The sequence below is a fragment of the Homarus americanus genome, unplaced genomic scaffold (genome assembly GCF_018991925.1).
Source record: "Homarus americanus isolate GMGI-L3 unplaced genomic scaffold, GMGI_Hamer_2.0 scaffold34507, whole genome shotgun sequence".
Lineage (NCBI taxonomy): Eukaryota > Metazoa > Arthropoda > Malacostraca > Decapoda > Nephropidae > Homarus > Homarus americanus.
This window is the reverse complement of record NW_024722977.1, coordinates 347461-373802: the sequence shown is the minus strand read 5'-3', so window position 1 is coordinate 373802 and position 26342 is coordinate 347461. Positions and strand designations below refer to the sequence as shown.

The 26342-nt window shown below is 42.6% G+C and overlaps 1 protein-coding gene across 1 annotated transcript in view; it reads right to left on the bottom strand.

The window, feature by feature from the left end:
• Positions 1 to 26342, bottom strand: part of LOC121863189 (nephrin-like) — a 188678-nt gene that overhangs the window by 12082 nt on the left and 150254 nt on the right. Inside the window, exons 10-11 of the mRNA XM_042361669.1 lie at positions 21799 to 21922; positions 2561 to 2673 (exon numbers count right to left, since the gene is read on the bottom strand). Of these exons, the coding sequence (XP_042217603.1) occupies positions 2561 to 2673; positions 21799 to 21922 (237 nt within the window). The remainder of the gene's footprint in view (positions 1 to 2560; positions 2674 to 21798; positions 21923 to 26342) is intronic.

Here is a 26342-nt window from a genome sequence, read left to right as displayed (position 1 = left end):
AAGGGGTGTAGGTGGGGGTGGGGTGGGGTGGTGGGGTGAAGGTGGTGGGGTGAAGGGGTGGGTGGTGGGGTGAAGTGGTGTAGGTGGTGGGGTGAAGTGGTGGGGTGAAGGTGGTGGGGTGAAGGTGGTGGGGTTTAGTGGTGTAGGTGGAGGGGTGAAGGGGTGTAGGTGAGGTGGTGGGGTGTAGGTATTGGTGAGGATACTGGTAGTGGAGTGTGGGTGAGGTGAAGGTGAGGGAGTAGGTGGCGGAGTGAGAGTGTGGGTGTAGGTAGTGAAGTGAGGGAGTTGGTGGGTAGAGCAGGACGGGTGTAGGTGGGCGGGCGCCGAGCGTGAACTCATTAACCTCCTGCTGGTGAAGTAATTAGCTTCCACAAGCAAGTCCTCACCTTTGTCCCCACTTCACACCACCTGTTCACATCTTTGTCCTCACCTTACACCACCACCATCTTACCGTGTCCTCACCTCACACTACCACCATCTTACCGTGTCCTCACCTCACACTACTACCCTTGTTGTGTTCTGACCTTGTTCTGCCCCCCCCTCTCTCTCTCTCTCTCTTCTTACCTTAAACACACACACACCCTAAACGTAAACACTATGCGAGGTGTACAGTCAGTTCAGTTCTCTTGGGAGGTGAGGGAAGAAGGGGGAGGGGGGTTGGTTGGTACATGTTTGTGAAGAAATTTAATTAGTCCGTATTGCAACTCTCTCTCAGGCTGTGTTTATTCACCTTTGCTCTTTTGATCGATTACCTTCTGTTGTTGAATTTTGACGTGTATGATATTATATTTTTCTTATAATTCATGTATAAACATCGTTGTGCTTACATATAAAATTCAGGAACAGGAAGTAATCACTTTTATATACTTGAAAATTAATCTTGCCTCACAGGACCTGGTGGGTGTAGGATAATGTAGTCATCGTCCCCGTCGCCCTTAGTAATTGGTCATCGGCACTTTTATCCTCTATGATAATGTGTTGTTTATTATCCTTAATGGTAAACGTCTCCTCCCACACCCCTCCCCCCACGTATACTAGCCATCTGATGGACAAGGACGGAGCTTTATCCTCTTAATGTGTGGCTATTCATGATTCTATCTGACAAAGGCTTTGAGTTCTGAGACACGGTGTGTGTGTGCGCGCGCGATATGAGTTAAGTTCTGTACGAAAAAACAACTGTGTACAAAGTGACCTGTATCCGGGCCAAGCCTTCATGTTAACGATATAAAAAGAGCGCTATTGCCAGAGACTAGCATGGCCTGTTCTTCACATCCACCTTCTGTAATCACATACAAATATGAATCCTATACCAGACGAAAGTTCGCCTGGCATTTGTTACCGGTGGCGTTGTCACATAACACCAACGCCGGGGAAGGTGAGCCAGGTGTGTCAGCCACGACCAACCCTACACAGCATGCAAATAGTCCGCCACTCACAAGCTCCCATTTCAAAGTGGTAGAAGCTGACCCTCTTAAAATTCCCGTCAGCCGGGCAGGACCTGACACTAACTCCAGCAGCTATACTCCTGCCCTGACACCGTTTGAACCACCATTTCTATTTCTGTAGCGCGAGGCCTAAAGTTGCCTCCATATGTTTCCCAAGGGAGAGAAATCAATACTAGATATATAACCATGATAGAATAGACACTGGTCTTCTCTCCTTGGTAAACAGAAGCGTTAGCAAGTCATTATCCCAAATAATATATAACAAGGTACACACAAAAGCAGACTACTCTTGTAAGTTTGGTCGGGTTTAGTTCCAGGTAATTGTGTCCTAGAGCCAAATTTCTTTTCCCAAATCCCAATGACTCCTTCATGTACAGCACCACAAGTGAGGCGACCCACGATATGGAAAACTCATTCTGGTGAAGCAATACTACGTTTCTACTCATGAATTTTTCAATAACGTCTTATCGTATCCTATATTCCCCACGAAGGTGATCTGAGGTCCTTTTACCACCGGCTTCAGAGACTTTCCCTAAAAATCGCCTAACGTGAAACGATTTACCCTGTGTTACATGAAACTCAAGTCTGGGCTTTTTTTTTTCTTCCCCGGTAGGTGTGAGAGTTGATGTTTTCATATGCTGAGTGAGAGATTTTTCTCCCAGGTCACCTGGAGTGTTTTGGCCGTGAATTTGAAATTGGATGGAATCGTAACCTGAATCTGGATTAGGTAACTTTCAAGGATTGTTTTGACGTTGTGTAGATGTTATACACACATGCGCATCCCCCCCGCCCCACAGACAGAGTGCAGTAAAACACCTAGATGGAAGGTATGTGATAAACAGAGCCAAGTGAAATAACAAGAAGTTTATGTGAGGAGCGAGAGGGTTTTACGGATGGGTGTGGGGATGAGAAGGTAATGTTTTCCCTGAGATTGGTGGGTGAAATGACGGAGGAGGGAACTAACGATGTGAAACCTATATCTGTTAATGTTTATGGTACAAGGGGGGGCAAGACGAATGTTGTACTGACCAATAAAACCTGTCTCATCCTATTGTTGGTGCTTAAAACGCTTTAGCACGAGACAGAGGATACCGTACTACTAAAGACAGACTTACCTCCATGTAGAAGGTCTGGGGAAGGCCGCCGTCGAAGCCTGCCACACACTCCACCTCGATGGTGTCTGTCGTTTGGTTGGCGATGGAGCAGTTCTTGGGCGGGTCCGGCGGGCCTGTAGATAATAAGCAAATATTTCTTTTATTTCCTGGACTGCGGGCAACATGGTCACAACTTTTCTTTATTTTTTTAGACAACAATAATAAAATATTCCTATAACCTATACAAAACTTGCCCAAAAAGACATTAACGAAAAAAAATGTAGTGTAATCCGAGAGTTGTGGTTTGATGACACGTTTCTCTTAAGAGGCCATTATGTCCCCAGAGTAGACGTTACCACGCTGCGGCGGGACACGAGCCTACTGTAGGAGAGGACCTTTATATTGGTATATAGAGGAGTCATGTACGTTAAGTGGATGTGATACCTGTATACGTGTTTTAAACGTGACTCGTATATACTCTCTGCATGTAGAAACGTCACCTGTATCAATTTATAATCTTTTTTTACAGGGAAGCTACACATTTATCACAATAAAGTCTCCACGTTTGTAAATGAACGAACCGCCCCTCCCCCCACGCACAGGTAACACTGGAGATAGGTTCCCCCTCTTACCTTATGTAACACAGATCTCGTTAACAATGGGAGACGGAGGAGAGTTACATCATATGTTTATTTCTCTCTCAGACGAGTGACGTAGGGGTGGTGAGGTAAGGACTAAGCGACTCGTCCTCGGTGTGATAACAACTGTGTGTTACTGGAAAAACTCTGGTAATTATGTTCAACTACACAGTAAGACGCTTCGCTCACACACACTCTTCACACGCTCCACCAAATTAGCGTCCGTGAGCGTCTTTTGCTGTCACCAGGGAGCATAAATTAGAAATATACTAGAGATATATAACGTAATTTAATCTGTTTGATTGGGAGAAGGTAAAGAAAAAGGTGAGCATTAAAAAAAATATATATATTATCTGAGCTGATGAAAACCATTACGAACCGTTACCATGAAAGGATAAATATAGAACTAGTGATACTATTAATGTAAGTTAATATAGTTACCGCTGAAATGTGGTAATGTGTCGCTTGAAAAAAAAATCTTTTGTTTTCTATATCCTCTTAACACAGCGATGTTAAACCAAGCAGTAATCCGCGTGTGGTGGGATTAATCTTGAACGAGGAAACTTAATATGTAGAGACACTTGGGATAATCTAAATTGCTTGATTATAAACCCCAGGCAAGTGTATATTCAAATAGCATTAAAAAATAAACAATCAAATTTCAAGACAATTATTATCAAACGTCGCTCACAGATCCAGAGGTAAATATTACAGGTGGGAAATTAACCCAACCCAACCCTAACCTAACCTAACCTAACCTAACCTAACCTAACCCAACCTTAACCTAACCCAACCTTAACCTAACCTAACCTTCATCACCTTTAAACGATCTCGACTAAAAAATCGATGAGCCTCCAGACGTGAGACTCTTTAGGACTTCTGTCTTCAAGGGTGACAAGACGAACCTGTACGGTAGCTGGAGAGTTTGAAGACAGACAGACAGACAGACAGACAGACAGACAAAAGAGAGAGAGAGAGAGAGAGAGAGAGAGAGAGAGAGAGAGAGACACCTGCTGTGTGGAGTAATCTCTCAGATCTACAAGAGTCATACTTTACAGGGGTGAGGGGGAGGGTGACAGGTGGCGCGGGCAGTTACCCCACCACCTCCCTCACCTGATGCTCGCCACCCTCACTTACCACGCCTTCCCACGCCCTCTGAAACCTTCCCACGCCCTCCGAAACCTTCCCACCCCCTTGCACGTCTTTGTTAAGTCCAATGTTTCTCCTGAGCCTCTGATTTAACTTAACCTAGCTTACCTTGACCTAACCTCACGTAATCTGACCTAGAGAGACCCAACCTACCCTGGACTAACCTAGCATAACTTCTAACAAACCTACACTCCATCACTCCCTCCAACACTCCATCCAATACTCCATCACTCCGTCCAACACTCCACCACTCCCTCCAACACTCCATCACTCCATCACTCCCTCCAACACTCCATCACTCCCTCCATCACTCCCCACTCCTTCCAACACTCCATCACTCCTCCAACACTCCATCCTCCAACACTCCATCACTCCCCTCCAACACTCCATCACTCACCCAACACTCCCTCCAACACTCCATCACTCCTCCAACACTCCATCACTCTCCATCACTCCCTCCAACACCTCCACCACTCCCTCCAACACTCCATCACTCCCTCCAACACTCCTTCACACACTCCATCACTCCCTCTAATACTCCATCACTCCCTCCAACACTCCATCACTCCCTCCATCACTCCCCTATACCAGGACTCTGCCTTAAGCAGAGCCTCGTTAGCATCATTTGTTTCAAGGATCATTACCAAAGTTGTGTAATTAAACCATTGACTCACCGACCCGCTCTTATTCTCTCCCTTCCTCTTCTAAATACCCTTCCTCACCCTACCCACCCTCTCTCCCTTTCCTCTTCCCTCCTACCTACCCTCCCCCCTTTCCTACCTCTTCCCCCCTTTTTTTTACCTTCATCTTCCCTCGAAATTAAACTCCCCTTGTCTTCCTCTTCTCCCTAACTATTCTCTAGCCCTTCTCTTCCTCTTCTCCCTTACTATTCTCTAGCCCTTCTCTTCCTCTTCTCCCTTACTATTCTCTAGCCCTTCTCTTCCCTGCTTCCTATTTTGATTTCCTTTTTTTTCTTTCCTAGCCCATATTACTTACCCATACTTCCCTTCATCTGTCTTTCTGTCCTCTTTCTTCTTCGTCAATTCCCTGCTATCCCACATATCCTTGTTTTTTCTCTTCTCCTTCCCCTCTCACCCATTTATTCCCGTCTCCCCTCATTCCCTCTTTACCTAATACCGCTCTACCTATTCTACCCCTCCTCCTTCCCTCCTCGTCCCTTCCTTTCCTTTTCTCTCCCATCTGCCTGACTCTTCCCTTCTTACCTCTTCCCCTCCCCTCCCACCATCTTCCCCTTCCCTCCCCTCCCCTTCCTTTATCTTCCCCTTCCCTCCCATCATCTTCCCCTCCCATCCCCACTCCCCATCTCCTCTCATAAGCGTCTTCACCCCGGCTTGGATAAAGAGTTGTCAGGGCGCCCCTTGTCATTATCTCGAGAAGGACTTAATGTATACTCCCCTACTCCCCTCAAGGACCGTATGATGACTCCTCTCATCCTAGCTCAGTCTTGTCAAGCTGCCTCTTAGGACACACACACACACACACACACAACCAAACGTCTGTACATTACGCATACACATACCCACACACAAAACATACGCTCACACACACACACACACACACACACACGCATTCCAGTACACCAAACAAACACATATCAACGCCTACACACCAAACAAACACGCCTACACACCAAACAAACGCACGCACGCACGCACACACACACACACACCTGCACACCAAATACACCTGCAACGGGGTATTCCAGGGTCGCTTAAACACAGGATAAATTCTCAGCTAGACTCCGACACGTCGCTTATGTAAACATACGAAGGAGTTTCAGGACAAAATATGGCATAATGTTCTCTCGTGTGTGTCTGTGTGTGTAGGTGTGTGTGTGTGTGCGTAGGTGTGTGTGTGTGCGTAGGTGTGTGTGTGTGTGTGTAGGTGTGTGTGTGTGTGTGTAGGTGTGTGTGTGTGTAGGTGTGTGTAGGTGTGTGTGTGTAGGTGTGTGAGGTATGAAAACACTCAATAACATTCCCGGAACTTTACCAAAACACATTAATCTGTTAAGTCCTTCATTCTTTTAATATTTTTTTTTCTTATATAATCTTCATGTCTTCTCTGTCATTTCTATTTTCTTTCATTTCAGAAGAATTAATTTTCCATCTAGAACTAAAACTATGAACCCAACTTGAACTTTCATAATAGAAAACAAAAATCATGCATATTCTAATTTACTTCAAGACCTTGCGTTCAAAAGTAAAAAAAAAAATAAAGTAAAAAAAAAAGTCAATCACTCATCATCTTTCAGTCAAACGTAAGAGAAAAGCTCTCTTAGTCACACAACCTTAACGAGAAGTAATGTACCATTGATTTCATAATAACAAGGTATGTTCCTCCTTCCTTGACTGTAAGACGAGACTCGCACGCAATACCACGTCACTTCCCCAAGGTTGACTGCGGAGGGAGTCACCTGCATCCACGACTCCCAGTGATACCATCTCTCTCTCTCTCTCTGATTGTGATCTTTACACCTGTTATTTTGTGACAGGTGGACCAAGAGGGACAAGAAACCTCATAGATAGTGAAGGAGGGACACACACACACACACACACACACACACACACACACACACACACACACACACACACACACACACACACACACACACACACACACACACACACACACACACACACACACACACACACACACACACACACACACACACACACACACACACACACTAATCCTTACAAATATCCTCAACTTACATAAACAAAATACAAAGTGACTCCTTACCCTAATGATTCAACTTCCTTTCAAGTGATCCATTTATGCTAAGTTCCAAGGATAAAAGGCAAATGACGTAGAAATATTGCTAAGACTCTAGTGTACATTGAGAGGAAAATACTCAGCGTAGGGACATTTGAAAACACAAGTCAGAGGTCGGATTAAATTCTTGAATGGCACGTGATGGCTGCTGCATGGGCATATACCAAGGTCGTGGGACTGACATACGAGGTGGATAGAAACGACTGGTGGTGCGTGTAAAAAGGATCAGGAAAGTGAATAAAAACGACCTGGAAAGTGAAAAAAAAACAAAAACACGTGACACTGGACTGAAAACGACAAAGAGAATAAAAAAAAATTAGTACAGTGAATTGAAATTAACTGTACAGATCAGAGACAACCTTGACCAACCCTTAAAAACAATAGTAATAACGATAAACAAAGTAAAAAAAAATGCTAAAGATACTACTAATAATAAAAACAGGATTGGTGATCGAGAGGGAAAGATTGATCTGGAGAGAGAGAGAGAGAGAGAGAGAGAGAGAATTTTTAGGAAAAGGTGAATTATCGTAACTCAGGTGTTCATTGTCGTTTGTTGAGGAAGTTGTCTGACGTAAAGAAGATGTGTGTGTGTGTGTGTGTGTGTACGATCTAGGGAAGTAAAAGAGGGGGAGTGAAGGGTGGATCAAAGAGATAGAGCAATATAGCAAGGAGAAGGATGAGTGAACGGGAAGATTGAAGGTGGCGGTGCGTATTGCGGTGTTGTGTGAGACACCCTCTGAGGTCGGCCCCTTGCAGACCCCATCACCCTGGATGTGGCGGAGGTAAACAAGAATACCAATGAGACAAACAAACAAACATGAGGACGTTTATTGGTGACGATTCTTGGCTCCATCTTCAGTGTCACTTGTTAGAGAGAGAGAGAGAGAGAGAGAGAGAGAGAGAGAGAGAGACGTGGCTCAGGTAAATTATCAGGTATCCAGTCCCCGATCATTTACGCCAGGCAATTAACCTGTAAATCGAGGAACCGCGAGGCAACAGAAGATGTAACCTTTACATGCGACTATCCACTCCTGATGACTCAGAGAGAGAGAGAGAGAGAGAGAGAGAGAGAGAGAGAGAGACTACACTCACAACTATAGGGAACTTGTAGTAAAAAAATCTAATGTTCTCTGCAATATGGGATAAAACATTCAACTGATAATTTAAGTCATGGACGAGTAACTGTTGCAGAGGAATAAGATATTAATTTTTATTGGATATTTAAAAATATTTTTTTTCAGATTTTGTGATTGGTGTTCAGATAAGAAAAGCTTTTATACATTTTATACGTGTATATATAAACGTTAATAAAGCGGAGATATGAATGTATTTTTGTCTTGATTATTAGCCGAAATCCGTGACTTAATCGACGGACGAAATTAAGATTGTCAGAGGTGTCACGACAAAAATTCTCTCTCTCTCTCTCTCTCTCTCACCAAAATACAGGAACACACTTGCCCTGGACACACACACACACACATACACACGAGAAGCACGGGCGAGGAGTCACCAGGTCGCACCATGTAGCGAGTTTGACCACCAATCAATACCCATGTTTCCGTCGCAGCGTTACCTTATTGGTCAGAAGATAATACAGCTACCAGACATGCGACGGACAGATAATATGTCGAGTCTTTAATAATTTACAAGTTTATTGTTACTAATTCAAATGTATTTTCAATCTTGATAAGACAAAATAATAATAGACAACAGCAGTACAGGAAAACAGAGTACAGAGGCGGAAATAACAGTTGTCTAATGGCCGACAAAGTCTTCGTATTTGCAAGTAAAATTCTCTCCAATAAGCCGACAATAAATCGCCATCATTTCCCCCCTGGCAGTCACACTCCAGTAATTTTCAAATCGCCGTAAAGCACAGAGGAGGGAAAAAAAATGTTGAAAGCGGAATGTCCATTTTACCCGGAACACAATTAGTTTTTAAAATGCAGGGCGGGACATTAAATTCACCTGGGAACAATTACTGCAGCAATATACGCCTGCGGCAGACTTTCCCTTGCGGCAGATTTTCCCTTGTGGCACTCTCTCGCGGCAGACTTTCCCTCCCTGCACTTTTTCTACCTCCACTTTTCCTACCATCGAGTCAGCCAGTTACTTGTAACCAATATAAACACAATCCAGAGTAAAGAGAAAGACCCGCAGGTGTGTGTGTGTGTGTGTGTGTGTGTGTGTGTGTGTGTGTGTGTGTGTGTGTGCGTGCGTGCGTGTGTGTGTGTGTGTGTGTGTGTGTGTGTGTGTGTGTGTGTGTGTGTGTGTGTGCGTGCGTGCGTGTGTGTGTGTGCATGTGTGTAATTTTTGGTATGAGGGATGAAATGAGCGAAGAGGAGGGTAGGAGGTGGTGGTGGTGGTGATGCATGGTGGTGGTTGAGGGTGGACAGGTGGCAGGAGGTGATGTGGTGGTGGTAGAGGTGGCGGGTGATAGAGTTGGTGGTGGTGGTAGTAGAGCTGGTGTGGTGTAGAGTTGGTGGTGGTGGCAGAGTTGTGGTGGTGGTAGAGGTGGTGGTGGCATGTGGTGGTGGTTGAGGTGGTGGAGCAGGTGGTAGAGGTGATGGTGGTGGTGTAGAGGTGGGAGTAGAGTTGGTGGTGGTGTGTAGAGCTGGTGTGTGTAGAGCAGGTGTGGGTAGAGCTGGGTGGTGGGTGTAGAGGGTGGTGGGTAGAGGTGTGGTGGTATGTGGTGGGAGGCTGAGTAGGGAGCAGGTGGGTAGAGGTGATGTGTGGTGGTGTAGAGGTGGTGGTGGTGGGGGTAGAGTTGGTGTGGTGGCAGAGGTGGTGGCGTGATAGGGGCAGGTGGTGGGTAGAGGGTGGTGGTGGTAGAGGGGTGGTGTGGTGGAGGCTGAGGTGGTGAAACAGGTAGGAGGTGATGGTGGTGGTGGTAGAGGTGGTGGCGGTGATAGTGGGCAGGCAGGTGGTGGTGGTGGTAGAGTGGTGGGGTGGTGTAGAGGGTGATGGTGGTAAGGTGGTGGAGGTTGAGGTGGTGGGACAGGGCAGAGGGGATGGTGGTGGTAGAGGTGGTGGCGGTGATAGAGTTGGTGGTGGTGGTAGTAGAGTTGGTGGTGGTGGTAGTAGAGTTGGTGGTGGTGGTAGAGCTGTGGTAAAGAGCTGGTGGTAGAGGGAGACCGTAAATGTGGTGTAATGATAAGGGGAGGAGGGAATGAGGCTGAAGGTATCAAGGAGGAGAGCTTGTGGGAGAGTGAGGAGTGAGAAAGGTGTGTGTGTGTGCGTGCGTGCGTGCGTGCGTGCGTGCGTGCGTGTGTCAGGAGGTGAGGTGTCTGGGACCATCTTGATGATAAAAGGAAAAATTAAATACAACTTAATATATCTGTCTTAATAATCATTATTTCTAGTCATATATAATATATTAACCCCTTGATTACGACGACTCTAGGTGGTTAAGTCATCGTACTCAAGGGTTTAAGGTTTTCGTACTCATGGGATTTATGTTATCTTACTCAAGTGATTATGTTATCGTACTCAAGGGATTAAGTTAGTAATCATACTCAAAGGGGCTAAGGCTATCGTACTCAAGGGAAAAAGTCATCGTACTCAAGAAGTTAAGCAGAACACCAACGCAGCTGGTCGAGCATGTCGTGCTTTTTAAAGGAACAGATAAAATAAACTTGTTCTTGTCAATGTCCAAACTTCGAGCATAAAATTTTTGGCGAACTCAGCGGATCAGAGTATAAAAAAAAAAAAAACAGCGTTAGGCTTTTCAGATGTAATTATCCAGTCAGCGTTTATGGAGTGTTACAGTCTGTCTCTCTCTTAAAGTACACTAACTCGAGACACATGAAGCTCTCTCACTTAAGGGATCTTTATTTTAGGGATTTAAAGATATGATACTTTCTTCTACGTTATGTATAGTAGATATCAACAGTGTATCTAAAGGAGCTAAATTCAATGGGGGTTATTTTAAAGTCGAACCTTTAAGTTAACCTCTAAACAATGTACGGAAATTCCCTTGGGTTGAGAATTGTTTATACCAGAGTCCATTTAAAAGTCTTCCTCCCATAGGCACTTAACAACTACTGTACTTTCGACCTTTGCCAATACAAAATAAAATCTTTATCGTGCCACCTTTGAAATCGATTCCTTCAAGGCTCGATGATTAATAACATTACTCAATTCTTATACTAGCTGACCTATACAATGGTCTGAGAGGTAAAAATGTGAGAGAGAGAGAGAGAGAGAGAGAGAGAGAGAGAGAGAGAGAGAGAGAGAGAGAAAGAGAGAGAGAGAGAGAGGACCACGAAATTCCAAGCACAAGAACCACCACCACCACCACCCAGGCAGTTCACAGTACACCTCCTCACCACCAGGGAAGACAAGAAACACACACACACACACACACACACACACCAGCATAGTGGCGACTTTAGTAAAACACCACCACATAATAATAAATACACAAAGAATCTTACCACCAACTTATGACTAACAAACTGACAACAAACTCCATCCATGTCTCAGAATACAAAATAAAAGCTGTTAATGAAAGGTAATTTTATCACTGACTTTAAAATCACATTAAAACCACGTTAGAATTGTTGAAATATATCCAAACATATTTCTAATCTAGTTCAGGAGGTCATACAAAATGCCTCGCTGTGAAAATGCAAAATAATCTATCGTATATTCATTCTCTTATTTCAGTGGTCATCTCCCCTGACTAGTCCCCACAGAGGCTGACCTATTAAACTATGCTTAATGCGAGAAATTGAAATTCAACATCCATGCACAAGTCAACTAGGGTGACCTCTCCTCCCCCCCCCCTCCACCACACACCTTTCATTTATTACAGGTTAATGGCTTTCCGAGTCCTCTTTTTTTTTTATTCTATTTGGGTTTGTGTGATGTGGCACTGGGCGGGTGTTTGTGTGCCTGTGAGCTGTGAGGATACTCTACCCAACTCCCCTCTCTCTCGTCAAAGGGAAACGGTAAAGCAAATCCTCTAAAAAGTTTTAATTTTCTCCCGTTAATTGTCAGTCTAGTTCAAGAGACTGATAGACCTTACGAGTATTTATTTAAAGTCTCACAAATATCAATAAAATTTCATGAAAGTTACAAATTTATGAAGTGTTTATTAAAAATCACCCCCCCCCAAAGAAAGGTGAATCTATCTCAAGAGTTTTAACGCCTACAAGATAAATATTTACCGAATTTTCCATCGATATTTAACAGTTAGCTTTTTTTTTTTTGCGATTGGAATGTATTAGTTGGAAATGGTTCTTGTGATGTGCTGGGGGATTAATCTGTGTCGTAGTTACCTTCACGTGATGTGTGTGTGTGTGTGTGTGTGTGTGTTGGTCCTGTGACTGTCATCATGGTGTATGCTTACGTGTGTGTCAAGAAATAATTACCATATATGCACACACACAAACAGACGTATAACACACAAATACTTTTAAACTTAGACTTTTTGAAAACTCGCAGAAAAATATTAGTTGAGAAATCCATCAACTGGGAAATGCACATACACAGTGGTGGTGGTGAGGGCGAGGGAGGCTCTCTCATATAATATTCGCCAACTATTCAACATTTCTCTCATTTCCTCTAAGATTTACGTTGGTCAGTGTTTTTAACCCGAGCGTCTCACTTAACAATTACACGCTTAGTGAAGGATGGTGGACCTGTTGCTGACTATTAATGTGTTTGGTATTGTGTGTTTGTTTGAGGAATCGTGTGTGTGTGTGTGTGTGTGTGTGTGTGTGTGTGTGTGTGAGAGAGAGAGAGAGAGAGAGAGAGAGAGAGAGAGATATCTGCTTTTCTGATCTCCAGGAATAATTAGGAATAATGAATAGTAGAAAAAAAATAACAGCACAGATCAGGACAACGACTAAAAGGGGAAAATAAAATGAAAATAAGAAGTTACTTTAAGACGAGTGAGTAAAGAAATCTCCATACGAGAGACAATTTAGTATTTTACTTTAGTTCATCCAGCTGAGGAAGCTCTACCGCTTCTCTTCCCCAGGCGGGCCACCCGAGGACCTTAGCCGAACGAGAAAACTCACTCACTCCAGCGTGGATCAGCCTAGTGAGAGAGGCCATCCAGCCGAGATGAAAGTTCCCTCTTAGTGAAAGCTCAGCCGAGTGAGAAAAATCATCTCGGGGTTATAAAAGTCAGGAGGCGGTCCCCAAACTTAGCGAGGGAAGATGTGTATCAGTGGCGCAGGTCTTACCTCCGCCGGAAACTTTATTCTGAAGCAGAAAGGACGCGGCTCTCCCACTCCCTCGAGGCGCCCCAGCCTCCAGCCGCATTAACGTACCACCGCCGGCAGGTATCTTGTCTCTCTGGATAACATAACATAGTAGTTATTTCTGTTAGCTGACGTTAGTGTCTCCTCCTTCCCCCTGAACGTTTTCACTCGGCCCTCCTTCCCCTCCCTATTAGGCACAATCGTTCCCCGTCAGCAGCTCCGATTAAATATCACCTTAACTTACCCGCCGGTCTGTCTGGTTACCTTTTGTGGACTTAAAAGTTATACTATTTCATTCAATGTCACAGTCATCTATATTGGCTGACCTTTCATTTTTTACCTTTCCCTATCACTCTGGTGAACAGCGACTGGGAATATTATTCTTTTCATCTCTCAATAAACACCATTTATTCTTGTCTGGAAGTTTCCCTTAACCATGTTAAGACACTGACCTTACTTACTGAACCATTTTAACGAAATCGATTATTCCCTTAAAGGTAAAAAAAAAAAAAAACCCATTCTTTAGTTCAGCAGGTCTTATCATCTCCCCCCTCACACATATCCCCTGACACGACTCCTCAAAAGCTACCAAATCCTCTCCTGACAAGATTAATTAATGCAAATTGAGGTAACGAACTTTTAATTGGGGTTTTTAGGACTGAGGATCACGTATTATATAGTTAACAGGGAAGTTTTTTGAGCACTGGATACGAGAGAAGTTATCATATATAATCACTGACACTGATATTTCCCGTCTCTCTTTCTCTCTCTTGTGTGTGTCATCACAGAAAGATACAAACTTCCAACAACCAATTCTTCGCCCCACGATCCTCTCTGACGTGGCCAGGTAAGGCAGGATCCCAGACCCTTACCTTCCGCAGGTAAACTTCTGTATCCCCTCAGGCGGTGAGAGAAGGTTGGATTTTACTTTATTCTTGACAAGATATTCATAACACTCACTGTTTATAAGAATGAATCTAAACACATCGAACTGTTGTAATATACACTCCCCCCCCCCGCCACACACACACAATAAGTATACACTAGTTGCCGATGTTAAATATTAGGCAAGTGTAAAGGAAGTAATTACCTCTTACAGCAAGAGGTGTTAATTGCTAATCACAGCAGCAGATTAAAAGCGCTCGACTATCAAGGGAACTGTTGATGAGGATGGTAGGAGGTAGAGGCAGTGCGAGGAGCGATTGTCCTTGGAAAAATATGCGATAATAACCATCGAAATTTCACACGTATTTAGGCTCTTAATATTCTACAACTTTCGGGACAAACTGGGGCCATCATCAAGGTGGAGTTAACAACCATTTCGGTACAAATAAGCCAACTGGATCCAACCCGCGTCAAGAAGTGGTTACCAATGTAAACACCCACCTCACTGTCTCCCCTGACGTTACCTGGTCTCCCTGCGGTACTTTGCCCACCTGCCAACACACTGACACCGAGTTTCATATTTATACTACGTGTGTTGGGATACAGCTGGTGGGTACATTTTAGAAACAATATGACGCAATTCATTTTCTACTATGACTTCTCCTGATCACCGTTTTCTGTTTCATTTGGTCTCATCTGTTTTCTATGATTCGACGTCTATAACTTATACAGACAAATGATATATTTCTCAACTTCAAAGGTCAATTAGCAGTCTCGACCTTGACACCAAGAGCAAACTGTTTCCTGATCATTAACTCCAAACTGATGAACTGAATATGTGAGAATCAATCTTTTTTCAAACATTTGTAAGAGAATTTGAAATAAAGTTCGAATATTAGCTTTCCAGGTAGCAGTGCAAAAACAAACAAATCACTGGATGATCTAAACTAATTGGATGTAACAGACTAGCGTAAATGGTCGTTAGCTCCACTGTACACCAACATCTTCCAGCGAGTAAAGTGAAACATAAAAGTTTAGATGGTCTCTTCAGCAGCTACAACAAAACAAACTTGTCCTCTCGACTGGGTGAGGGCCGTCTGTGATGCCACTTGTAACTTGTCGCACTTCACTTCTGCTCCAGCCTTACAAGAATTTGCTGAACGTGAAATAACAGTTTATGTTATTTCTCGCTTTTTTGACCTAAGTATTATTCTATTAAGTTTATGTTAAGCGACAGAAACATATGGTGTTTCATCTATGAGTGTAAATAATAATAAACTACTGTAGCACAATTACCTGGTTTAGCACAGGTTAGGTATATACTGTACAGCACTGTATAATATTGACCGTCATAGTTTGTCCTCCCTGACAAGCAGCTTTGAGTGGAACAGACACACTCACAGCCAGATACTTCCTTTTAGTGTGTGTGTGTGTGTGTGTGTGTGTGTGTGTGTGTGTGTGTGTGTGTGTGTGTGTCTTAGAACAAAGTAGCCGCATATAATTATTAAACGAATGATGAAATAACTGTTGGAGGAGTAGGATATATGACCCAGCCAACACAACAGGTCTTTGTCTTAACATAAACAACAAAAGCAGAATTATTATCACCTTAAGTTATTATGTACACGAGGGAGACAAAGAGGCTCTTTCTTCAGCCCTCAGTCAGCCCCCATTCCTTACTCAACTCTTACCCAGCCCCCATTCCTTGCTCAGGACCCACTGCTCCCACCAGCCCTGCATGACTGAATAAACCAACCCAAGACTTGGATCAGCGTGTCCGAGTCTCACCAGCCGGCCAGCCTCAGCCTGCAGGAGCTTGTCTTACCAGGGAGTACAAGTGGTGGCGGTGGTAGTGGTAGTAGGGGTGGTGGTGGTGGTAGGGGTGGTGGTGGTGGTGGTAGGGGTGGTGGTGGTGGTGGTAGGGTGGTGGTGATTGGTGGTAGTGGTGTCAGTGGTGATGGTGGTGGCAGTTGCGGATCACAGATAGGGATGGTTGTGTCTTTCAAATTGTGTCAGATGAGGTTAATTTATCCATCCATGGTCGATCCAGTCTTCAGTAAAATGGCCATACAATCCCAAATCCCCGCTTCCACGCCCGCCGCCAAGAAAAATGACAACATTCATTTTGTTTTCTCCTCAGCGGATCAACTCTTCTTTGTTTCTCATCAAACGGCCCACTGAAGTGACAACAAATTAAGGAGAATGTTTTGACTTATGTTTGAGATATGTTCTTCAGAGTAATAAAAAACCCCACGGGTATAGTGTCTATCCTTGCATATATCTGCATGTATATTTGACTATGTTGGGTCAGTAATTTTATACGTGGGTTTGCATATGCACGTCCACCCGAATAAATTTGCATGCAAGGAAACACTTGATAGTGAACGAACTTTGCATAGTGAGGACAACCTGAGGATCTGTCACAGTTAACCAACATAGGATCAGGTTATGTATGTGTGTGTTATGTGTGTGTTGTGTGTGTGTGTGCATTGTGTGTGCATTGTGTGCGTGTGTGTGTGTACATCAGGTGAGACACACGTGTACCTTAGGTGAGACACACAGGTGGTTTTTGAAATAAGTAAAAAAAAAAAAAATATATATATATATAAAATCACAAGAAATGTCATATATGAACTAAAGTACGAGTGAGTTATATAGTTTTACACTACAGCTGTTAATAGGTTTATGGCCACACTGTATAGCGGTTTGTGGCCACACTGTATAGCGGTTTGTGGCCACACTGTATAGCGGTTTGTGGCCACACTGTATAGCGGTTTGTGGCCACACTGTATAGCGGTTTATGAAACACTAGTTAGATAGAAGAGATTTTTTCTTTCATTAGACTAGTTATATTTTTTATAGTTATGTAATTATAATATATAACAAAATAATTAATTTAAGTGAGGTAGCGCAGTAAGGAAGCCTTGTACAGTAGTTAAGAGTGTGTGTTGTTAGGTGGAGCTGTGATGAGGAAGGTTGGTTGGCTGACCTGCCCCAGGCCTGTTAAAGGTGAGAGGGAGGGATATGAAGAGGGACGGAGAGGTGAGAGGGAGGGAGGAAGGAGAGGAGGGAAGGATGGGAAGGTGAGACGGAAGTGATAGTGAGGAGTGATATGACTTATAATGAACTTGGTATCCCGCGTTCTGGCTACAATGAATTTCAGGGTCAGTTGGTGGGAGTGATGATGGTGGTAGTGGTGGATAGTGATGGTGGTAGCGATGGTGGTTTGTGGTGATGGTGGCGGTGATAGGTGGTGGTAGTGATGGATGATAGTGGTGGTGGTGGTGGTGGTGGTAGCGATGGTGGTTTGTGGTGGCGGCGATAGGTGGTGGCGGTGATAGGTGGTGGTAGTGATGATGATGGTGGTGGTGGTGGTGGTAGTGATGGTGGTTTGTGGTGGTGGCGGTGATAGGTGGTGGTAGTGATGGATGATGATGGTGGTGGTGGTGGTGGTGGTAGTGGTAGTGATAGCGGATGGTGGACAGTGATGGTGGTGGTGGTGGTGATGGTGGAGAATGGTGAACGTGATATAGCCTCACAGGATTAATATACCAATGGTGTATTACAATGGCGCTGCAACATTCTAATGGTCTACTAAACTTGAGCGTTATATTGCAGAAGTACACAATGGAATACTAAAAACTTCAAAAACAAAATATAACCAACCAATTATTATTTGGATGATATTTATATATATTTGACCTTAAGTAACAGTATATATATTATTATGTGTATCGCTCAAAACTACACAAGAATATCATTTTTTTTTTAAGGATTAACTAAATCTCGGTTGATGCAAATATAACCTGCAGATGCTTTCCCTCTGTCTGTCTGTCTGTCTGTCTGTCTGTCTCCCCGTTGACAGTGCAGAACTCCATCACTTCAGCTAAAACCAACACCATATCGCCTTGAAATTCCCCAGAGGTATTTCATAACTAAGTATTCAATAGCCTATCACTTTCTCTCTTTGTTAATATTTTGGGCATAATGAATACTGTAATACATAAGCACGCAAGAGGGAGCCAATTGAGAATTACCTTTAATGGAGTGGGGGAGCATATATAACGGTAGTTCTCTTTTTGAATGTCTTATTACCTTTCATTACCTTGTGTGTGGGAGGAGGAGAAAGAAGAGGAGGGGAAAGAAGAGGAGGAGGATGAAGAGGAGGAGGAGGATGAAGAGGAGGAGGAGGATGAAGAGGAGGAGGATGAAGAGGTGGAGGAACAGGAGGAAGAAAAGGAAGAGGAGGAGGAAAAGGAAGAGAGAAGAAATAAGAAGAGGAAGAGGAAGAAATAAGAAGAGGAAGAGGAGCACTGTTTCGATGGTGCACTGTATATGTGTGTGTGTGTGTGTGTGTGTGTGTGTGTGTTTTCAGAAACTTTAAACATTCATTTTGTTTATTCATAAATGTGAAAACTTAAATAAAACATTGGCAAATTTTGCTCGTAAAATGTTGGAATTGTTTGTTACAACTTTCGTCTATTTTGAGTTGTTATTTGGAGAACAAAATTAAAGAATAGGGTATTTTAGACATTACACGTGAATGAAAATATAACAAGTGTAAATTGATGAGAGTTTGGAGAATATTACGAGACGAAATACATTACACTATTCTTTTATATTAACTTTTTCTACCCGATAATGTGATTAAGAGCTTAAATAATGAAAAAAAAAACTCTTCCCAGCAAATCGTTGGATATTTATCTAAATTGTTTCTTCTTTCGGAAATTGTGATTACGTGGACTAAATCAAATAGAATAACTTTATTTTGAGAATGTGAATCAACATCCTAAAACCGGTGTTAATGAGATTTCATGAATATTCTGAAACCGCAATAAAGAAAATTTTCCCTATAAAGCGTCGGATCCTATTGTAAATAAATCTTTCCCCCCTTCTAAGATTACATTAAGTGGAGTAAGTCAAAGAATAAAGATATTTCTAGCCATAGGAAGTGAATAAATACAAAAAAAGTTCACGAGATTTGAGTTAATGCGTAGAACCATATTCCACACATTTATTCATTATTAATAATCTATTTTTATCCATCTAAAGTTTCATTGTAAATAGAGAACCTTTGGAGAGGTGGGCCGTAGTGCACAACCCTAAGAAAATATGGTCTTACCTTGAATTAACATATCAATATATTCTAACAGTTTGGTAACGTTGAAAAGTGTATGTAACGCAATCAAAGCGAAAAGGTTAAATCCTGCTTTATTAATATTTTGACACACACACACACACACACACACACACACTCTCTCTCTCTCTCTCTCTCTTGAAGGCATGGCTGCTTCTTCACTTTTAACGCACTCTTTAAGGTAATGTTTCCCCCCTCATCATTTAATAAATCTTTAGACACACTCTCAAAGGTTGTTCTTCTTCTCATCATCTCTCTCGCTCCTCTAAATCCTCCACCATCACCTGCACCATCAATCACCTTCACCATCAATCACCTTCACCATCACCTACCAGTCGAGTAGATATGAAAACAAACAAACGGAGGCCTGGAGTTATTGTCTCGCGCAATGTTTCACTCTGCAACTAAATGAACAAACTTATGTAAATTTTGTACAGAACTGGTGTGTGTGTGTGTGTGTGCGTGTGTGTGTGTTCTAGTTATTCACCCCCTGCAATTGGTAACCCCTCATATGCTAACTAGAAACTTTGCTTTGCTCCCAGATTTTCCTAGTTAACCAATTTAATTGTATCTGAAGCAGTTAACTCGTATCTCACTATAGTTTTGACTCGTGTCTCTGAGAACTGAAACAGCGTTGGAATTCTGTACTGATGGTCGTATGTTTTGTGTGTTTGAGACGATGTATGGAGACCCTGGGTGAAATGGAAACGGAATACAGTGTTTTTGTTGCGCATTATGAGAGAGAGAGAGAGAGAGAGAGATATGGTAGGTCCTCAAAATAACATACTGTCAAATCAAGAAGCTGGCACTATGATCCCCTGAACCAAGGATCTCATTAGTTCACTTCCCCTCCCTACATCTAAGTCAGGATACAATTACCAGAGGCCACTATACACACAACACTCTCTCTCTACACCTGTCCATCCGCTGTCAATTAGGCTCCACACATCTACTTTACATTATTATAATAGGAGCTCAGTTCACTGGCTTTACCTTTAAAAAACAACAAAACACTTTTACTTGTTTACTTTCGTTATTATCTGTGTGTTTACGTTATTTACTGAGGCCATGAAAGGTATATGAGAAGTTGAGGTACTGAAATTGTTTATTGAGAGAGAGAGAGAGAGAGAGAGAGAGAGAGAGAGTAATGGTATTGGGCAGACATGTAATATAGTACTACATAATTGTCATGGTAATTACAAAATAACTGTTCCATAATAATTTCCACTATAATGAGTACCGAATAAAGCATTAGTCTTGTATATATATATATATATATATCCTCGCTCTATGTTAGTATTATAATAATTAAAAATGAATTAGATTTGTTCTTTATCGCCGTTGTTTCAGAACTTGATAACTTCAGTGGTAATTTTCTGAGGATAATCGTATATAAATGGGAATCACAAGAAACGAGAACAGGAATGGGAATTGTAGTTGGAATATAAACAAGGAATCTAAAAATACGTGTCATAAGACGGGAATAACAGATTTTTTTCCCTAAACTAACCAATGAGGTAAGGATGATGGAACCCCTGATCGGAGAAAGGGAGGAAGAGAGGAAGAACAGGAGGAAAACAGGGAAGGAGAGAATGGGACAAACTGGAGGAGGAGAGTAAAAGGAAATTAAATAAACAGAGGCTACAAACAGATTTATGTATGTGTGTGTGTGTGTATGTGTGTGTGTGTGTGTGTGTGTGTGTGTGTGTGTTATTCGTTAAATGCCTCGTGTTGTTGACGCAAACTATCACTCATGAGTGGTGAGGCTATGTACCGTGATGACCCACCCAACACCTGGAGTATCTCTCTGTCTCTCTCCTTCCTTCCTTCCTTCCTCCTATCCTCTTCTTCTCTCTTCTATACTCCCTTCCCTCCCTCCCTCCCTCCCTCCCTCTTCCACTGTCCTACACTCCCTCCATCCCTTTCTCTCCCTCTCAGAAAACACCCGACCTCATCATTTCACTTCCACCCATTTTCCAGCAACAGCAATAACCTATGGTACATTACTCCCTTCTTCTACCGGGAGGGGGCAAAGTTTCATCAAATGAGATGGACCGTTCGTCTCGACACAAACTCAAATAAATTTGTTAATTCTCTCGGTGTTCTTGGAGCTTGTTAGCGCGGTGTTAAGAGTAAGAAATTAGTCTTGCAGGTCGTGTTAATTTCCCTGAAGGGGTGGTCGTGTGTGTGTGTGTGTGTGTATATACGTGTACATGTATCTATCTTTTATGTCATCTATAACAATGAAAGCACCATAACCATCTTTGGCACCATGAACATCACAAAAGCACCACCAGTAACATCAAAATTACCATTAACGTCACCACATTGACCAGAAGCAGTAAAACGGTGAATGCTCCAGGTATCATCACCATCACAATCACCACCACAATCACCCCCATCACCATCACAATCACCAACATGAGTAATAACACCACCTACCTGCAGGGATAATGGCGAAGGCACATGGAACACTTTGCTCGCCGATGGTGTTAAAGGCCCAGCAGAGCAGCGTACCGTAATCCAGGTGGCTCTTGGGGGCGTAGCTGGCCACTGAGGTCTGGCCCTGAAGAATGACATGAAAATTAAGGTCTTTGATGATGGGAAACAAGCAACATTCAGATAAATATAGAAACATATAAAGACAAAAAAATAAACTCTAAATTGCATATAATAAACAGTTAAAATCTATAAGAAAAGTTAGAATTTTTTTTTTGTAGAATTCTGAAATGATTTGTTGAATTTTACATTTGTTTTCGCTGTTTTTATCTCGTATTTTAAATTGGTTATTTATGTATTTTATGTATTTATCTTGTTTTTATTATACATCTGAATACTTACATTTTTATTTTTTTATTTTTTAATGTAGGAAAACGATATTTTTTTTTAATTGGTGTGGATAAACGAACATACTGGAGGAAGGAGTAAATATTTGAGAACGAATGAGAAGAATAAGACAAAATCAAAGATGGACAAGAAGATGAGAAAAACAAAAAGGAAAATATGAAAAAGAAACAAAAGAAGAACAGGAAAAAAATAATCTAAGGCAAAATAACAATTGGAAGAAGAATACGGGGAAGAAATTGTCCAAAAGATGTAATGTCATCAGATTGAATAGAGGAAAGAGACCAAGGAAATGAGAAAAAAGAAAGATCAACAATATTGATGATAATAACAACAATAATATGGAAATAACTAAAAAAATACGAGAACATAACAAACAACAACTTAACAGGCACAAAGCGTTCACCATAACACTACCAGAACAAATCATCGACAGTCCACCACTACCACAACCTACACCATCATCAACACTATTACTACCAGCGATGCCATCACCATTGCCACCATCACCACCTCTACCACCATCACTACTACCAAAGCTTCTCTACCTCACGTCCACTGTGGTAATAACTCACTCTATTCACCATAGAGAAAGAAAAAGGCCAACTCAGGACATATATATATATATATATATATATATATATATATATATATATATATATATATATATATATATATATATATATATATATATATATATATATAGACCCAATGACTCTCTCTCTCTCTCTGTGTGTGTGTCACCCCGTCTCTAACACAGACATTCTCTCCTCCATTCATCTTCATTACCTCCCTCTCTACATCGTTAACGCTCGACCAAAAACTTAATATGGCAGTAGTGTCGCGTCACATTACAACGAAACTAAGACTACTCCATATATCTTGTTTACATTCTAGGGAGGGAAGGAGGTGTTGATAGGGAGGGAGGGAGGGAGGAAGGGAGGAATTGGTTGGTCGGGAGGGCCTGATAGGAATGGGGCCCATTTGACCTGTGGCCGCTGTAAAGAGACCTAGTCTATGCAGTAATGGTATTTACATAACAGACACGAGAGATTTCCCCGTCGTGTCAACTGCATAGCAAAGAACTATGATATTTTCCTTAGTGTTATTACTAGACTAGGTTAGATTAGGTTAATAGATTAGGTTAGGTTGGAGCCAAGCAGGATCAGGAAATCACTAGAACGTGGACCCTTTAGAACTGGAATCCATTAAGAACGAAGCCCATTAGGACTTGGATTCATTAGAACTATGGCCTATCAAGACAGGGACCCACAATGACTACAAAAGACGGTAAGGGAGGGAAGGAGCTCACTCATCTACTTCATCAAAATGAATCGTAAGACGATAGAGGACGGCAGGGAGAGGAGGAGTGAGGGAGAGAGGAAGGAAGAGGAGGAGTGAGGGAGGGAGGAGAGGGAGTTGTATGACAAAGGAGGAGGGGTGAAGGAGGGAGGGAGGGAGGGAGGGAGGGAGGGAGAGAGAGAGAGAGAGGAGTTATATGACAAAGAAAGAGGAGGAGTGAGGTAAGAGGGAGAATCAGAGTGAAAGAGGAAATAAGGGAAGTAGGAGGATGAGCTAATAAGACGAGAGATATGGAAGAGGAATGAGTAAGGGAATAAAGAAGCATGAGGAGACGAGAGACATAGTGAGTGAGAGAGAGACGAAACGACAGGAGAGGGAAGAGGAGGACAGGGAAGATCGGTTCAGAAGACGTAGAAAAAGGAAAAAAAAAGAAGGGAACACAGGAGAAAGGGAACAGGGAGGAAAACAAATCTGCTGACATTTGATGGAGTTAGCTAGTTATCAGGAGTGTGTCGGCCTTATGCTGGAGAGAATATTGTTATTATTATTTTTTAACTGTACTGCGAGAGGTGGATACGGTGTGGGGGGGAGGCTATCAGTCGGAGAGTAAGAGGTCGGAAGAGGAGGAGGAGATTAGAGGAGGAGGTGGGAAGAAAAGGAGGAAGAGGAGGAGGTGGGAAGAAGAGGAGGAGGTTGGAGGACGAGGTAGGAGGAAGAAGAGGGAGAAGAGATTAGAGGAAGTCGGAAGAGAAGGAGGAGGAGGAGGAAGAGATTAGAGGAGGAGGAGGAGGAGGAGGATGAAGAGATTTGATCACGATATTGGTGGATGAGGAGGCGGGATGAGGCGTGGTAATCATCAAGGAAAGGGTCACGAGGAAAGCGGTGCAGAACTCGTCACGCGGCGGCTCGAAACCCTCATTACTTAAACCTTGGCCCATCTATCAGCCTGAGACGGTCATCATCAACACACAGGAACCTAATAACTCACGAGGGAGAGACGAGAAACAAGATTAAACAAACATCGAATATCCCGCCCCCCCCCCCCTACCCAGGATGCTGATCAGGAAAGTATAAACAAGACAATATTTTACTACACAATAAAACTCCTGAGAAACACCAAGGAAAAATAACTTCAGAAAAATCACACAGTTTGGGCCTATAAGGAACACTCTAGGCCTATAAGGAACACAATTTAGGCCTATTAGGAGCACAATTTAGGCCTAAAGAAACACAAGAGTGAACCTGTAAGGGATGAGACTCAAAAGTCCGAGCTGAATATCACACAGAAGCAGATGAGAACAAGTGGAAGTCAACGAGAGAGTGGAACAGGAACAGATGTCTCCCTGGCGGCCACTGCAGCTCCCGGAGGCGACCTAGGAAGCTGTAGATGGCTATCATGAATATTCAACACCGGGGGATATACGGAGGGGGAAATGTCCGCTGCTCATATCTAACACCGGTGTCCCCTTACTCTCTCCACAGCCTGACGTGTCTAGTCTCCCCCCTGACGTATTTTGGCTTTATTTTGAAATATTTTGTTTTTTTTTCCAGCGAACTTTTCATTAAAAGTTTAATTTACATTGAAATTTTATCACGTCAGTAATTTTTATTGTTTTCCCCTATAGTGTAACTGAGGGTATTTGTTTTTAAATTTAACAACATGTAATAACGCTGCTTTAAGTGAGTTATGTTAAAAACACAAGGATTTCTTTTTATATTTATTCTTATTAATATTGCTTTTCTGTTATTCTATTTCATCTCGACTTCGTTCCCACGTTAGGATGTAAAAAAAATCAGTCTTAAATAACGACTCCAAGCATTTATATCACGAGTATATATATATAAGTTTATGCATACCGAATATCTCTCTCGTCTTATAAAATGAGGTTGGTGGTCCCCCAGAAGCCCCTTGTCTCACTCTTCGTCATGGTGGTGATGTATCGTCAGCGTCAAGCGATGTATCATTTATATCCCTCAGGCGTCGGAGCCACCTGTGTCTCACCTCCTTACCCCCGTCCATCACGCCCTCTACAGCCACACCTTCCCTCCTTAATCCTCAGTTGATCACACCTCCCTTCTTACCTAAGTCTCCACTCTGTCAACATCATCATCTCGCTTAATGCTCACTCTGTCAGCTGTCTCTGTTTTAACACCACAGTTTGTAGGTTATTTGGGTCGCATTAATTCACACGGAAGTTTTTATCAAGGTGTGTGTGTGTATAGGACGAAGGGTGAGGTCCTCGTGGGAATGAATACACGTTCTGTTTTCTCGATCTTTTTTCCTCTTCGATAAACACACACACACCTACACACAATGGTCTACTTAGTATCAATCACTAATATACATATACACCATTTACTTACATCAATGTTCTTATAATCTAGTGGTGATCCATTCCTTACCCAGGTAACGAAGATCATCAATTATTTAGGCATAGTTTTGTATCTTATCTACTTATCCTCACCACTCATCACCATCCCGCCCAACTGAGGCACCTCCACCTGTCCCCAGCAACGCCTCCCTCACACGTCAAGTATCTTTCCACTTCACAACTTCTCATATACACTAAAATGATTAAAACTTTTTATAAATAATTTCTTTCCTCTCCAGACACACTATCTCGTAATTAAACTCCCCCCATCCTTCCGTTGTTATATTTTTTCCCCCCTAGAGTTTATTTTTTTTCCCTTATGTTTTAAAATTCATTCCCGGAAAAAAAAAATATTCATTACTTGTTCAACCTACGTGTCTTCTCCGGTTACTGACCTACATACGTGATGTGCGTGGTGGGAAGGGTGGAAAGGGGGGGGTAAGGGGGTGGGGGGGGGGTAAGGGGGGT